Source organism: Tachypleus tridentatus, chromosome 6 (genome assembly GCF_004210375.1).
Source record: "Tachypleus tridentatus isolate NWPU-2018 chromosome 6, ASM421037v1, whole genome shotgun sequence".
NCBI classification, from domain to species: Eukaryota; Metazoa; Arthropoda; class Merostomata; order Xiphosura; family Limulidae; genus Tachypleus; species Tachypleus tridentatus.
In genome coordinates, this window is record NC_134830.1 from 63,967,525 (window position 1) to 63,985,864 (window position 18,340).

General features: G+C 32.7%; 1 protein-coding gene across 3 annotated transcripts in view; it reads right to left on the reverse strand.

Annotated features, from left to right (window-relative positions):
• The window catches only part of LOC143252689 (cell adhesion molecule Dscam1-like), a 125,489-nt gene extending 107,396 nt beyond the window's left edge, over positions 1-18,093 (reverse strand). For all 3 annotated transcript variants that reach the window (XM_076505221.1, XM_076505222.1, XM_076505220.1), the window contains exons 1-2: positions 17,891-18,093; positions 5,728-6,048 (exon numbers count right to left, since the gene is read on the reverse strand). In XM_076505221.1, coding sequence (XP_076361336.1) covers positions 5,728-6,048; positions 17,891-17,954 — 385 coding nt within the window. In that variant the 5' untranslated portion in view covers positions 17,955-18,093. The remainder of the gene's footprint in view (positions 1-5,727; positions 6,049-17,890) is intronic.
• Between the last annotated feature and the right edge of the window lie 247 nt (positions 18,094-18,340).

Sequence of the window (18,340 nt, forward strand, 5' to 3'; positions counted from 1 at the left end):
ATGATGCCATGGAAATAGCTTTTCCAGAGGAGTGGTCAATTACACTCTAAGTTTAAGAGTTCAATAATGATGACAGTTTCACTTTGCTGGCTATGATGACCATATTATACGGAAACGCCAAAAACTGTGAAGATGAAATCCACTTCTAGAAAATAATTATTTACGAGTATAGACTGATTAACATATCATTTGCATTTTAGATCACATGATAGATCATCAGATATCTTACTTTCATAAATATTAATACATAGTTTTCTAGAAATGTACTCTTTTGCAACTGAAATACGAACTCCAATTAACCTATAACAGTACATTTATTTTGTAAAATCCAGTTCGGAAAATGATGCTTCTAAGCTATATAATGCATAAGAAAAAACTAAATAATATGAACAAGATGAACAGACGATGCAAAGTCTTAAGGTTTTTTGGATGAAATTGAACTTTTATATTGTAATGAACAATTCGTTTGAGAACAATTCAGTTGTTGTTACACATGATCAGATACATGATTTGAGTTGATTTGTTTTAACTCAAAACCACATTGGGCTGTATGCTGTGTCCATCTCGGACAATCGAACCCAAGATTTTAGCGCTGTAAGCTGGTAAACTTACCGTTGAGCCAACAAATGGCCTGATACACGACACTTTGACATCACTCTTAGAATTTAAAACTGCATCTTTTTCATGCTGATGTTAAAGGTTATTACTTCTGAAACAGATTATTTAGTGTATAATCTCGTTTTCTGTCATTCAGTCTGCCAAAGGTGATTTTTTGATTTTTAAAAGTGAAAATTAAAACAAGGTACTGACCAAACCATTGCTTTAAAGAAGGAAGTTATAGCATCCAAGTTTCTCTTCAAATATTCTTAAAGGTTAGAATCTGATAGGTCTTTTAAGCTGTGCCGATGGTTTTTAATGTGCAGAATTAGTTTTTCATTTATCGGAAGTGCTGGTTTCAAGTGGTTGAATGACAGAAATATTAAAAGTAACGTTCCAGCAAAATTTCGTCTTTAAAATCTCTGAAATCAAAAGTTAAAGATACAGCAGTTGAGATTTGGTAGCTTACTAATTAAATTTAGAATTATGGGTTCTATCAAGAATATTCATAACCGAAAATTATCATCGTATTCTCAGAAAAAGATAAACTGGAAACACCTTCACGCACTTTTCAATTGTCGTGAGATAATATGTTAATTTGTAATTTGAAATGCTATCATATTTGATAATTCAGAATTTTTGCGATGAAACTTATACCAATAAAGGAAATGAGACACAAAATAAAGTTTTATTTTATTCCGTGGTTTATCATGAGTTTATATTTACAATTCTAACTCAATTTAAAATGCACCGAAAACGACTGAACAGAGCTGTAAATTATAAGAGAAATTTGCATATTCGATAATATTAATGATGTGTATGGCATTGTAATGAAAAACCCAAGCATATATTCGTGAGCATAATTGAATCACTTTAATTGGGACTGTAAATAGTTAAACACACGCTGGTTTAAACTGTAATATATGTTTCGAATTTATATTATCCAGCAATGTTAAACAGTTGAAAATGTTTTTTTATTATTATTTGACTTGAATTTGTTAAAGCGAGAATAAGAGACGTAAGATACATATTCACAATACATGTATTGGAACAAAATAGATTGTTAGCCTAACCTTATGTTAATCTCGTTTTTTTCTGTCCGACAATAAGTACGTACATTAAAACCTTCACAATCTACAATTTATGATTAACTATATATATATACAAAGAGTGGACAAAAAGTACACATTTTAAAATTGTTGTTAATTTGTTATATCTTTTATTGGATAACAGGGAAATGCGTAAAACTATGTTTTTTGAACACACTTGATGAGATCTGTTCAAATATGATCTCGAATATTAATTTTAACAATGGCTTCAGTAACTACCTGAACTTATGATTTTAGTTACATTTTATCACAATAGGTGTCGTGCTGTAGTTTCTTAGATCTTATTAGAATTAGTGTACAAAATGCCAAATAAGTTTGTCTACAATAATCGAATGTGAAAATGAAACTCAAAATAACACAAACTAGTTTTAAAAGTTAATATTTAGCTGTCATTCCCTCACATTTCAGTAGTGTTTCACATTAGTGTCACATGTTTTCAATGAATTTGAGTAGATATTCCTGAGTGATTGATTGTCATCCTTCTTGGAGCACTTCAAAAACTTCATCTTCCATGTTTATCTTGTGATCTTTCATTAATTGGTTTAACTCAGTCCATAAATTGTTAATCGATTGATATCTGGTGATTGATCTGATCATTCAATCTGTTATCTTATTTCTAAGATATATTTTAACGATTCCATAAATGCAGAGAAACTTGTTTGATCATTTTGTAGCATGATTGGAATAAGATCTAAGAAACTACAGCAGGTGCATAATACTTATGAGTATATGAAACTAAAATTATTAAAAGTTCAGGTATTTATGAATATATTTTTAAAATTAGTATTTGAGATCATATTTGAACATATCTTGTTGAGTGCATTCTAAAAATATATAATTTTACATCTTTTTCTGTTATCTAATAAAAGATATAACAAATTAACAACATTTTAGGGGGAGGGCACTTTTTGTCATTTCATTACATGTGAAACGTAACTTAAGATATTGTTCAATGTAATTTACTTTGGATGCGATTTGTTTATGCAGTCGCCATTAAGGAATTATATTGGTTCAAGTTAAATCGCAATGTTTTATCTTTATATATTCCAGAAAAAGTAATCATAGAATATTCTTAGACATGTTTAATAATATAAGGCATGAATATTTACATGAATTTGCCATAAATACGGTGAGTATTGCTACCTAACTTCAGCATATGCTATTTCGTAATTGCGTGAAATTTGATTAAAGTTGTACAACAGCTGTCAAGGTAGGTAGAAGCTGTGCCATTCAAGAGCAGTAACCAACCTTTGTATGTCTTCTTCCTAGCAGATCAACTTCATGCACATGCTAATTAATTACGTGCCATATAGCCACTAGCCTTGCTAACACCCTTTTTCTCTACCCAGCAATGATGAAAGTGTTAAGGCGTGCTGTTGTTTCCAACGTGAAACAGTGGTTTATCGACTTTTGGGTTGCGAAATGAACACAGCAAATCGATGATCGACAAGAGAATTCTGCAGGAAGGGGGTAGCAGTTGAATGTTTATATCCATAACTCCAAAATTAGTTAGTTTGAAATTCATTTATTTCACACTTAACTTTGTGACAAAGCAGGACTCTTGATTGAATTTAAGGTGCCTGAAAAATATATTAAAAACACAGAACATATTTCCAAAAGCAATGAGTATAAATTCGTTCATCACGATTTGTGCCTGAAAAATATATTAGAAACTCAGAGCATATTCCATAAAACAACAGATATAAATCTGTTCGCCAAGACTTGTTTCGATCCTTTTGTTTCAACGACCTAAGGTATCAAAGTTGCCAAATAGATAGACTTTAAAAAACTTGTCTGTACAAATACTAGAGAAGAATTGATTTCTATTATTCAGTTTTGCTTGACGAATGCAGTTAAAAAAAACAACAAAAACAAACAAACACTTAAATGGCTTACATTATTTCACAGTTCATATTAACTCCAGGTTATTGAAAATTAAACTGAGCACATTAGATTTAAGGTGTAATGCAATATGTTTCGATCCATACGTTGTAGTTTATATTTATTATTTATTTATAGGCTGTCACTTTAGCTTTTCCTTATTACTTAAAATTATTTCAGTATTATATAGACAATTGTAAAAGGAAGTATGAATATATATACAAACACCCATACATTTCATGCAACTTCTAAGTGTATTGGGTTTGTTTTGAATTTGGCACGAGGGTTATCTGTGCTAGCCATCCACAACTTAGCAGTGAAAGACAAGAGAATAGGCAGCTGTTCATCACCACCCGTCGCCAACTCTTGGGGTATTATTTTACCAACGAATAGTGGGATTGAGTGTAACATTATAATACCTGCACTTCTGAAAGGATGAACATGTTTGATTGCAAATCAAGTACCATAATTATCTGGCCATGCTGGACCAAAATGCATTGATATCATACAAATTTAAGTAAACCAAACAGTTTGGTTTGGCTGCTTTATGTATTATTTTGAAACTGTCAATCATATCACGAGCGATTAATGAAATACTTATTATAAATACTGGGTATTTGATGTTTTCAAACTGAAAAGAACCTCGTACGGTGTTCTGGTACGTATGGTCTGGCCAGAGACATTAAGGTTTAGGTACAGCTGCTCACTGCCAGCGAAAGAAAAGGGGAAACCTGTCAGCAGCATCCGCCACTTATTTAGCTACTCTTAACAGATTATCGGGTTTTATGTCACTATTATAACGTTTAACAGCTTTGAGTATAAGCGTATTTAGTGACATATCGAACCTTTCGACTTCACATCTGGGCCCTAAAAATTAGGTTTAGTTCAACTTAATGCGAATGATAGTTAGCTTAGTGCAGTAATAATATAAAAAATATCGTTTCATAATGCACAGGCATATTTAGTATTGCAATATTCATATATCAGAAAAGACCCAAAGTTTTATGTTGAAATGTCCAATTTAGATAAATCATTTAAGTTTAGGTCTATACAAAGTTAAACTGGCATAAAGAAGTAAGGAAATACTAGTCAGAGAACTAATATTGTTACGTAAGACTGTTAGAAAATACAGGGTGTTCCGAAAGTCACTGTGCAGTTTTGTAATCATATTTTATTTAGTCTATTTCAAGCCAGCAACTGATAGCGATGTTTAGAAACAAAATAAGAAGGATCCAAGCCTGTATTGATGCCAACGGGGATCACTTTCTACATTGTTTATAATTGTCATTCATATTTACCTCCTGTATTCTATATTGAAACATGTCTGTTAATAAATATATAAGTGCACAGTGACTTTCCGAACACCCTGTACAAGCCAAACACTTCGTATTCTAACGCATCTGTTGTACGCAACTTTGTACACGCGCGTTAAGACGCCATTTTGTAAACTTACAACATATTTTAAAGAAATGAAAATCAAACCCAAACAACCATCAAATTTACAAGTGGAATCGCGGGTTTGAACCATGCTCATTACTTTAAATAATACTAGTTACTGAAAATACAGGACATTAAAAATCAAACCATTTTCCACTGTTTGAGTTTAAAAATTAAAATTTATATATTCTAATGTTTTGTAAATTGATTCATCATCTAAAAACATCATTATTCAATATACAATGTCGTTGTTAAAAAACATGCTTACTATTATTATATATTTTGTTTTTATAACGAAAATGCAATGTTGTTGTTATTTATGATGTTCTTACCACAAACGTACGAATAAGCAACAAGTTACTATTTTATTAAGGGTTGCTTCGTGGTACAACAAAATTCGCCCTTATAACCAGTTCAGAAATTTATGCCGTGATACAAATTACTATGGAGACGAATATTAAAGATCTCACACCAAAAAATCATTTCAACCAAAACTATAGTAACTAAATAATTTAATATTTTTGAAAAACTAACTTAAAAAATACAGATTTTTTATGTTTCATTTTATGCTAAACTATAATAACAATTCACTGTTGAATAGAAAATAATATATGTATGATTGAGGTGTTTATAAGTTTTTGACTTTCATAATCTAGGTGTGTAAAAAAAATCAATTTTGTAAATTAATAAACATTACACTCACCTGCCCTGACTTGAACGTCTCTACTGACGATAGAACCTACAGAGTTGCTGGCTACACATCTGTAGAAAGTACTCGACACCTCTTGTTTGTAATCCTGGGACCGAAAAGGTGGAAACACTAGAGATCCGTCGGACCGACTCTGACGTAATCCCGATACGTCAACAATATCACTTCCGTCCTGTTTAGTCCATTTAATTGAAGGTTTTGGCGTACCTCCAGCAGCGCAGTGTATAACTGTTCCTAAAGTATTTTGGTAGTCCACGTGGCTTGGCGGTTCTTCAGTAAAATAAGGGCCTTGATGATACTGTGGAACAAGGATTACTGAAAAGAACAAAAGTTGAATCCTCACTAGTCTCGGTTCTTGAAATTCTTTTAGGCAGGATAAGAGTGAATTAATCTATCAGATGTTGGGCGTGGTCAAATACGTCTCTCTAAAGGGTTTGACTTCCTGAGTCCAAAAATGTGATTAGATCTCAAATCGGAGCTATGAGCCAAAAATTTATACTTGAAAACAACAACAAAACAAGCTTAAAGCTGGTCTATGATCCGCTATGCCGTGCCTTAAAACACAGTTTCAAGTTACCGTAGTAAGAATCAAAAATGGATGATGAATATTGGTTATACAGCACACAGTAAAGTTCAGAAGGTAAAAGACAAAGTTCATTATTTGTGAATCAGTGCACATTTCCAGTCTGTCATATTTCACCTAGCAATAAAACGTGGTAGTCGTTTGTTAAATAAACCACATTATATGTGTATTACAAACTTTATTGAATTTAGTCAACATCTAACAGTGTCATAATTAAATATACACTGTATTTATGTTCGAAAGACTATTTTCTACACGGGAACTAATGTCCTCACAGACGTAATAAGAATCACGATTATCTTTTGACATAAAACAAAATGTATTTTTATCATGTTTAAAATTATTATTAAATTATTATTTTTTCTCTTCACAAATTTGATTCAGTACTTTATTCATTAAACTTAACGTTAATTTGTTTCCCATCAAAACGTTAAATTTTCTACAATGATGTATATTCATACAGAAAATTAAAGTGTTTATATCGATGACGTAAATACCTAGTAGGAATGTTTGGAGTCAGTAACGCTTAAATTTATGTTTGTGTTATTTATACTACACTTTTTTATCACTGGTCTGTACGTTTCAAATACTTTTCGCCATTTGTCGTAAACTTTGATGAATTATTGCGTTACGTTACGCTTAAAATGCATCTCTTAAGTTAACAATGACTAGTATTTTGTTATTGTACCAACCGCTGGCTGGTTTTTAGATAATGTATTGTAAATGATTTATTTGTGAGGTTATTGAGTAAATTGATGTTCAGGAAATAATGTTTCATTCTTAAAGCAGTTATAGATATTGTTATTAAACGTTCAAACATTTTTTGTTTACTAAAAAATAATTGTTTGCAAGCGATTTTAAATTAATTAAATGTGACAAGACTGATTCAAAGATAATTTTAATTTTCGAGAAATCTTGAAGGATTGAAAATTTAAATTTACTTTTAAAGAAATGTTATTAAATTCAACATTCTCAGAAAGACTTAAAATCAAAATAATTGAAATTTTGCATAAGGTTATTTCAATTCAGAAAATGTAATCCTACTTTCTACACATAAATGTAGTCCTACTTTCTACACATAAATGAGTTAAAACTGTTTGAACAAATCAGTTGTTAAGTTAACTCACCTTCTAGCAGTTCTTGGTTATAAAAATAAAATAAAATTTTAATGAAAAATAGGGATCGTTAATTATTTTTCTATAATAAGAAGCATCGAAAACAAAATAAACTGTAATGGAAAGTACATAAACAAGTAAAGTAATATAAGTTAGATTGATTTTAAAATAATTTTTATTTCATACTCTGGTTAGCAAATTTAGGCTGCTTCATTTGGCTATACGGATCACAACTAGTGTTACTTGTTTTTGTACTTTTTATTGCAGTATTTATTTTGTTTGAATACTTCTTACACCAAATCCACGAATACCCAATAATCCCTACTTTCATTCAAAATTTAACTTTTTTCCCTCTTTATTTGTACATGTACATGGAATGGATATAGTTTGGTTTGTTTTGAATTTCGCTCAAATTTCGACTTGAGGGTTCTCTGCGCTATCCGTCCCAAATTTAGCAGCTACTATTTTGCCAACGAATAGTGGGATTAGGCCATAACATTATAACGGCCCTACGGTGGAAAGGGCGAGCATGTTTAGAGTGATGGGAATTCGAACCCACGACTGTCGGATTATGAGTTGAGTGTCTTAACCACCTGGCTATGCCGGGTCAGGAGGTGATACGACATCATTAGATTTTCAGTATAGCCATGTCCCTGATAGCTATAATTTTTGCGATGATTAAAAGCACATTCACAAACTTAGAAAATCCGATCTTTATTTTGACTTACAGATACTAAGTATATAAAGCTGTTAAAATATGGATTTAATTTTATAAATTTGTGATTGTGGTTTCAGTTCTTGTTTCATTGCGTTTTGTAGCAGGATTCCTACTACATTTTAGAATTCATAACTTTTACTTCTGTTGTTTTTGTTACTTTTTATGTAATATGTGTATAAAGTATATACTTTAACTTTAGAAACTGTCGCATGTCTGCTCATTGATATGCAGCGACATCCGTTGGGTTGAATTGGGTTGAAAAGATACTTCAGTATGTGCGTGATGTACATATGTGAGTCTGCATATATATGAATTGTTATCAGAATATCAAAAGCGGTTACTCACAAACCTGTCAAGTAAGATGGAAAAAATTTGTAGCGATAATCCAAGCCGTCTTAACCCTAACTCTGCTGACGTGATCAGGTGTGTAGGTCGTAGGCGAAAAAGTTGCTGTTTTAACTAGTGTTCCTTATATATTTTTTTCGTTTACTATTATACAATTTTTTTCTCATGTAAATTACTTGAAAATTATTGTTAGTATATTTTCAGAGTTTCAGGAAATGACTGATAGGAACTCAGTAACTATGAGTGGGCGTTAAAAAATTCGAACGTCCTGAAATTATTGGGATTACGTTTGGAGGTGTGAGTGACTGTGAAATATGATATATTAAGCTGTGGTATTATGCGTGTCCGTTGGCGTTTGTTTTTGTTTTGCTTTTCTTTACTTTCTATTTCTTTTGACGCAGAGCTCAAATTATCTCTCCGCATAAACACCGGAAGTGCACTATTAATATCGAGCAGCTCATCCCCTGCCCCAAACTATGTTTGAATGAAGAAAAAATTCAGTCTAGGTAGAAGATTATTATGAACTAGCTATTATATAAGAATATAGCGCGACCTCTTTTTCAGTCGGTCATTCATAACCACAAATTGTGAGCGTTTTGCACACCAACGGAAGTCTTTTTTTTTTTTTTTTTTTACAACGCACGCCTTGCGTGACAACCATTAGTTGTGATAAACAATCATTTGCATATTTTAGATAAGTAACTCTAATACTTTTCTTTAGCATAATTATTGACTGGAGACCATGCTATATAGATAGGCAAACAGACGTAATTTCTGTAACCATAATCTTTGACCTGGTGCAACAGGTGCAGCCTGCAAACATCGTATTCTCAAATTATGCTTACTGTAGAAAGTAACAGCCCAATTGAAGTTTGGCAGTTTGAAATAATTAAGTAGATTGCATTGTTTCAGTAACACAACGTATGCATATCATGTTTTACTGCATGAAATAGTTCTCATTTAATTATCTGAGTTAAGTAAGAACAACACCAGTTTGCGTAAAATCAAGCATTACAATAAACAGTCTTAAAAGTAAAAAACACTTTGCAAACCTCTCTCTTGGAACATAACAACTTCATCTGTAGTTGATATATCTACAATTCATTAATAGACGAGTACTTAGTATAAGTAAAAGTTTCACATGAAACGAAAACCATATTTAATGAATTTATTTATTTTTTCTATAATGTGCTTTTGGAAAAAACTCATCGCCTGCGTAAAGGTTCAAAATCAGTTTATCCACCAAAAATACTTTTCAACATAGAAAACGTCTGACTTTCTCATTTATATACACATAAATGTAAGATATTATACTCCGCAAGTTCTGTTAGAAGGCCTAAAAATGTCATTTGACGCACGCATCTCTTCAAAACTAGAAAACATACAAACAACCAAAAATAGAAGTTGAGCTTCCTAAATAAGCATTGTATTGCAAGCGTAAACCACATAATTTGATGAATTTTTCATATAGCCTCCACGGTTAAGATGTTCAAAAACACAAAGGTATTTTGGATTTGCTTTAGGAATGTGGTAGATATGTGATTTCAATGGAGCTGCTGTGATTACAGTTTGATCCATTACGTTTCTTACGAAAAAAGTAACTAATTTTGAACTACGACTGTAATTTTCCGAGACTTCATCAGTTTCAAATCCTTATTATCTTGGTTGCGTCATTTTGGAGTCATTGCTGTCCTAGTTCCTCTGCTATGCGAGGATTCCCTCTTACACGGAGAAGACTGGAAGTTCTCTTCTTTGAAAATGTCCGGCATGGCCAAGTGGTTAGGACGCTCTACTCACAATTTGAGGGTCGACAGTTCGAATCCTCGTTACACCAAACATACTCGTCCTTTCAGCTGTAGAGGTGTTAAAATATGACGGTAAATCTCAATATTCATTGGTGGGTGGTGATGAATGGCTACCTTCCCCCTGTTCTTGCACTGATAAGTTAGGGACGGCTTGCGCAGATAGTCCTCGTGTAGCTTTGCGCGAAATTCAAAACAAACCAAATAAAACCTGCTTTGGCAGAAAAAAATAAAATATCAGAAAATATGGATAAAATGAAATCCTAGGATAATTTTATGTCAAAGAGGCTGGTACAATATGGATATAACAAGATACAGGAAAAAAAAAAACTGATGCAAAAAATAAGGAAAGACGCAGAAGTTGTAAGTTCTTATGTTGTGTCTTCGGACAAGGGAATAATACGTTAAGACACAAGTAGTGAAAAATGTAGGGTAAAGCCACAAAACCAGTTATAGCTGTTGTCCGTCACAAAATAACGTATAAAACAATGTCATCAAAAGTTGATGATAACTGATCAAGTAGCAAAACATTACATGGGACTTATTTAAAAGAGATTATTGCTAAGTTTTTGAAATCAACGATTATCAGTATTGTTGTATCACAGACGTAAATAAAGTGAAGGCTGGTGTTATTATTACATCACCGACGTCAAATAAGTGAAGATGGACGATATTTGATGTAAAAAATGAAGATTGCCAGAGAATGTGTTATAAGAAGAACATTACCAGTAGCAAATATCCCATTAAAGTTTATAAAGATGACTTTGATTGAAATAGTCTTGCAAGTAGCAAAAGCTGTTTTACAAAGTGATAAAAGTTTATCAAAGTTTACGATATAAATATTTCGCGTAGAAGATGTCATATTTTTGTGATTTATTTTGTGCTTAAGTCAGCTAGTTGTAAAGCACACGCACTACTTGCGTAAAGAACATATACTAACACTGTATTTCGATTTCGTAAAATACTGTTTCGTACTGCAGAAAATTGAGTTAGAGCTTGCTGAAACAACGACATAATATACATTTCTGTAAGGGGTATGAGGCATTGACAGATGATGAATAACTAAAACGCTAACATTTATATTATTCCTATGGAGTTCTTTTGTCCATTTATACCTTTAACTTTTAAGGGTGTGCATTCTCGTCTTTATAACAAATTAGAGTGTTAATGTTACAACTGTTTGTTAATTGTACCTTCCCTTATTAGAGTGAGTGGCTAGTAATTAAAAAATAAATAATTTATTTCAGTGTTTGATTCTTCAAATGATAATGGAATTTAAGTATTGAATTTAATTTGAAGTTTTTAAACAAAATTTTCCAATTATAGGTTTCAAATTTAAAAAGAACATCACTACAAAACGGGTGATAAATATTGTATACGTGTACTTCGAACCACTTTGAAATGCAAAGACTCAAGGTGAAGGTAGATGTACTTTGCACAATTATGCGGGAAGTTTGTTGCTATATTATTAACAAAGTTGAGTGTGGCACAGATTAAGTGTGAACTAGTCTAACGGTCTGAATCATCTGCAGTGTTTATTGATATTAACATTACATACAAAGACATAGAGAATTGTGACATAACATTTATCCTAACTTATTCTATTTAAGCAAAGGCTATAGTTTGTAATAAGCGACTTTTAAATTATATATAGGAAAACGTTTAAAGAAAGATATGTATGTTTTCCCTCATATTCTAGTTCCAGATTTTACTGCACACCAGGTGAAAATTTAATTTAACCACAAGTGAAAGGAAACAACGATGAATTGTAATTTAAACTATAATAACGACTGTTTTATCATTAGGCTTTTATGAAATTAAAATTGACAAAATATTGATTTTTACGAGCAGTATTGTAGTTTTTTGGTATTATATATCAATCATCCGTAAAACATTTGAAGTATCAGAAAATTCCTTGAAAAAATTACACTGCACAACAATTGTGTTGAAAAGTTTTGCTTCCTGAAATGTTTTTGCTGATTGTGACAGGTACCTGGTGGGTATGCACAAATATAGTTTTGGTTTTGCTTCATCACTTAGGAACTCTGAGAAATAGACGGTTAACTGTTTACCGGCAATAACGTATTTAATTGCATTTATGTTTCTAATACGCTATTAAGTTCAACATAATTAAAAGTGTTTTGCTCCTGATTTTCGTTTCTATTCAATGTCCGGTGCATCACGTTGCAATGTTCAACAGCAGTCAGCAAGCATTGACGGATTCCAGTTGCCCTGATATCGTTTTTCCATTGTAGCAAAGCTGAAGATTTCGATGAAACGGTACGTGATGGGCAAATTTTGAAGCGATTTTCGTGATCAGCAGCCAAAAATCTATAAGCTGATTTTCGGAATGTAAGAAAAAAATAACAGTAATAATTAATTATTCAACGTGTAAAGCTGCTAAGGCTGAAACAAATGTAATAATTATGTATTGATACTTCATACGTTCGAGAGAAAGGTAATAATTGTTATTGGTACCCGTTGAGCTTGAAAGATAGCTAACTATCGTGGATTGATTATTACGTTTTTCCCCGGCATTTTGGGCCAATATGTCAAAAAAAGTACCACCTAAGGCAACTGATCTTAAACCAATAACAACAAAGATAACGAATGTGGTTTCATGACGTCTGGTGGTTTGTTCGTACGAAAAGTAATCGCTCTCTCGAATCTTTACTCGGCATTTTTATGTCTTAAAGTTGTGTTATAAAAGTATAAAGTCAAATTCAAGTAATTCATGTTTTAAAAACTAAAAAAATAAAAGCCATTATGTGAGTGAACGTTTACTGCAACGTGTAAAATGTCTGATTTGCATACAGTTATTGTACTCTACTCTAGAGAAAACTAGCAATGGATATTGGTAAACTGGATCAGGACACACTAAAGTAGGATGAATATTTTAATGTTATTCAATGTAAGTACAGCTAAACCTTTATGATAAAACATGTTTATGTATACCAAATGTTTATTTGTGTTTAAGTGCAACGATTTCTCTCTGCTCTGCGCGCTACAAATATCAAACTCCGTCCCTAATTTAGCAGTGTAAGACTAGAGGGAAGGCAGCTAGTCATCAGAACCCACAGCCAACTCTTGGGCTACTCTTTTTACCAACGACTAGTGGGATTGACCGTCACATTATAACGCCCCCACGGCTGAAAGGGCGAGCATATTTGGTGTGATGGGGATTCGAACCCGCGACCCTCAGATTACGAGTCGAACGTCTTAACCCACCTGGCCATACCGGGCCCGCTATATAAGTGTGAAATTATAAACTGAGAGGAAGTCATGTAAGTGGTGTTTGAATAAAAAGCTGGAAATATATCATACATATGACGAAGGTGCGAGGTTCAGTATTTCAATTTTAACTCGAGATCCACAGCAATAACTTCCCAGAACTTGTCTCAGTCCTGACATCACGTTATTGATGCGTGACTTCAGCCTCGTAGTGGCATATAAAGTCGCAATTTTTGGTGTAGCTCCTTATCAGAGCTTCACACTTAAAAGGCATGAAATCACCTTTGTAAATGTTTGAGAATCTAATATTTTTCTTTATACCATTTATTATTTCCCTGAAAGGGGAACCGAAGGCCACCTGGAGGTGTCACATGTTTCAATCACTCATATTAGTTTACCGTAATATGTCGTTTGTCAGTCAGTAAGTAGGTGTTTAAAAGAAATACTGTTGCAATAAAAAATCCAATTTGACAGCACACGTTTTGTGGATCTTTTCTAGTATATATATATATATATTCGATGACATAGACCAAAAAATCAAACTAAACAAAACAAATACATCGTTAGAAAATCGTGACTTAAAAATCAGAAAGCGTCTTTTCGAAAAGTCGCCATTTTAAAAATTCCAACCTTATTACTTGTCTTTATTCTAATAGTTAGTTTGTTTTGTTGTTATGTAAAAAGCTAAACAAAGGGCTATCTGTGCTCTGCCTATTACGAGCATCGAAATTCGTTTTCGAGGAGTATAAGTCCGCAGACAAATCACTGGGTGGGCTAAAGGATTGTTAAATAACATATAGCTCTACGTGTCAAGAAAGTATAACACACAGGCTTAGAAACTGTTCAAAAATGAATTCATTAAACTACTACCCTCATTCGTGTCATCTGGAAGAATGCAATGTCTTTTATATTTTTATTAAGAAATCTGTGCTTTATTCTTCTATACTTAAAGAAGATTTAGTTAACTATGGGATTATTATGCTCATTTAATCGGCCAGTGTCCCATTCCTATTTTTTTTCTAAAGGTGTTAAATGAAATTCAGGGACTGTGGGTTAAGAGATATTCTTCTGAATTAATTTTAGGATATTTGTTTTGAGACATTACTTTTCTGTTACAGTTCTTCCCTCCAGTAATGTGTGCCGGAAAGTGGTTGGGGAAGGTCTCATAGCTCCTGCATTATTGCCACCATGCCCCCAAAGTGCTCTTTTTTTCTAACAAAAAAATTTACAACGGCTACAAAAAGATACACCTGATGCCACGTTTTGGTTGCTGAACATTACTTAGAAGAAGAAAAAAAGATTTCAGCTTTGAAATTAATGAAACACGGGAATTTACTGTTTAATTTCAGATCGTAAAAGTGGAAAAATTAAATAGTAATAAAAGAGGACATGTTTGCCTCTTACAATTTTCTAACCTACGTATATCAGGGCAACCCATAGTTACCATAATGTCATTTTACACTCCACTTCCAACAACAACAACCTAAAACATCTTATTCCCTAACTTTGCTTGAAAAGTGCCCTTTTTGTCAATGGAGCCCTGCCTTCTCAGTGTCTTCTGCAAATACCTGTGTTTCTTATATTTATTACACCAAACTTGTACTTTTTACTGTGCAAAGGAAAAAGAAATCCTGAACAGGCAGAATTAGAGTAAATTAATCTTTATAACCTTTGTATCTCTTCTTATTAGCTATATCTTTGTGCGCCAGCGTGGAGCGCGCGTATAGCCGATTCGATTTTATTACTTATCAGGATCCCTACCAGCCTAAACTTAAAACAACAACAAAAAAACGAAAGGATTCAGAGCCTTTCAATGAGCCGTTCAGCCGCGACTAAAAACGCAGAGCCATCTTATGAGCCACTATGCCGCGGCTAAAAACGCAGAGCTATCTTATGAGCCACTATGCCGCGGCTAAAAAAATAAATAATTAATTATGAAGACAGACTTTTCTTCACAAAGAACATATTACAAAATATAGTGAACTCGTCCATCACACAACAACGCTTTTCTTTGTTTGTTTTTGAACATGTGTAATGCATTTTTGTGTGTGTTTTTGTAAATGTTTACTGAACTTTTAACATGTACATAAGATACAATTAAATAACATTGAAGTTTATATATCATCAATCATGATAGCAACTAAATTACAAAGTCAAAAAATGTTTCCTATCATAAGAAACTACCCAAAATAAAAATATATAATACATTTTGCAGGTATCTAGCCAAAAAAAATTGGATTACTGAAATTTTTGTTTACTAGTTGGGCTATGCTGTTATTGCTTCAAGTGATCTTGTAGAGATGTAGGAGGCAAATTAAAAGCGAGGGATGCAAGTTTTATTTCACTGAGCGAAGCGAGGAAATGTGAATCACAGGAGTACTAATTACTGAAGCTCTTAGGTTCTGGATTACATGTTATGAATACTCTTGCTTTTCTTTTCTAATTCTTATGCATTTTTACTGAGACACATTGAAAACTGGGGCCTCGGCCTCTTTCCTATGCCACTACCTGGAAACAATGGCGCTATGCAGACATTTGGTTGGTAGGGTGAAGGGTAGACCTTACGTGAAACATACTTGCGATACGGTTGCATGCAAATACACTGAAAACAAATGTATCAAACGATGTGGTTACTCATTTATAAGAATAGCTTTGTTGTTATAAGACATTGTTTTTAATCATTTCTAGTATTAGCTTCCTTCTTATAAAACACTGTGGTTAATTACTTATAAGATTAGCTTCTTTTCTATAAAATGCTCTTGTTAATAATTTCTAAGAGTAGCTTCATTCCTATAAATAACTGTTGTTAATCATTTATAGGATTAGCTTCCTTCGCATAAAACAGTGGTTAACCATTTCTAGGAATGGCTTCGTTTCTGTAAAACATTGCTCTTAATAATTTCTAGCATTAGCTTCGTTTCTATAAAACGCTTCGTTCATATAAAAAAAAAATATGTGGTTAAACATTTATATGATTAGTTTCGATTAGCTTAAGTGGCATAAAATAAATCGAACTTAATATGCTAAACATTTCTGTATTATTTAGCTATAATTTAAGCTTTCATTTTAGTAAAATAAATTTCTTTTGGTCACAAAGTTCAATTCCACGACTGTTGCTTATGCAAAGCGAATAACACTAAATATAGGAACAATGAATAAGTAACTGACGATTCTCTTTCTACACCTTCTCAAAATAACATAAAAATTTAAAAAGTAAAATATTTTGTTATTCAACATGTAACAAAATTTTTTGAAGATTCTGCGATTTAAGTCATAAAAAATTATGTCAACTGTAAACAAGACTTTCTCATTCGTTTATATACTACCTGGAGTCTATACATCCATATAGAGGCTAATATGTTAGTACTGTTTATGGAATCTGATCAAAGCATGTCGTGAGAGTTCCATTTCATTGTTTATTTATTTTGTATTTTTTAAAGTTTTAATTTATGTATGTTGAATGATCGCTTTGTTTTGCTAAATTTTAACTTTGAATTTGTAAATGAAATGAAACTATACTTTTCTCTTGTTTCTTGTGTAGATATAATGACTATAATTTCCTGCTCTATGCTTAGTCTTTGGAAATTCAGTCAAGTCTAACGCACCATCAACCTTCTTATATAATTATTCAAGTGTTAAACACATGTGGTTATCCTTTTGTCAGTTGCTTACAAACTCCTTTCATGGTTTGTTAACCAACTTATTCGAGTGTGTAGTTAATACTCACACAATGGCAAGGTATTTGGCAGGATGAAAGGCTAGAGTTCTATTTTTTCTATAGTAGATGTTGTAGTAGAAAGTGTAAGTTTATATAAGTCTAGTTGATTATCTACTCGCTTTCCTTTGTATCTCAGGTCACAACAGTCGAATTGTCGACTGTTGGTTAAGTGAGTCACACAGAGCCCTCGGAGTAGCTTTGCGTGTAAACTCTAAATACAAGAATACCGGTAAAATAGGTATTACATAGACTACATATATGGTCTTAAAATAAAGAACAACTTTCTTTAGTTAAGCTCTAAAATATCTAGACGATTTGCAATGTCTATTACCACGAAAAACTGCTTTAATTAGTTGTTGTTCCCTTTAAATTACATCAGAATAATTTCATATTTCTAAAAGCACCTGAGGTTTTCGCTAAGCCGTGACTATATCCAAGCTTGATAAACTATCGATGTACAAGTGTAGTTTATTATCGTAATTTTACTGCGTTATGTAATTTTGCATACAGTATTCTTGGAAAACGACTAAGCCACGTGCATTGCCACAACCCAGATCAAATTATTTCATATATATATATATTTATGATGATTTAGGAATAAACAATTGCAAAAAATCCATAAAGAAACACGAATTTACGACGTACCTGTTGCAAATTCGGTTACCAAACACATCCAAATAAGCCAATGGGAGTTTTCAATCCAATGCATAACGTTACTTTTCCCTCAGCAGACGGACGATATTATAAACAAAATTTATAGATATATTATACTTGAATGTGACAGCGTCCGAGCAAGCACCTATAGTTAGTCTTAACAATAATTCTAGGTGTTTGTATCACACTGAAGTGTGTTCACAGGAAAGAGCTCGAGCAGTGACGTGCGCTCATCCTTATGACCTCCTTTAGCGTGAGAATGTGGCTTTCAACCACCGTGGGACTCTCGAGTCTGCTGCACGTTCCTCCGCTACCAGTGGACTCGCCATGTCGACACGAGTCAGTAAATGTTGCCATGACAACCAATCTCGTGGGATCAGAAGCGAAAATCACAGAATGTTTACGAGTAACTGTCATCAGAAATTGTCAAGAGACTTTGAA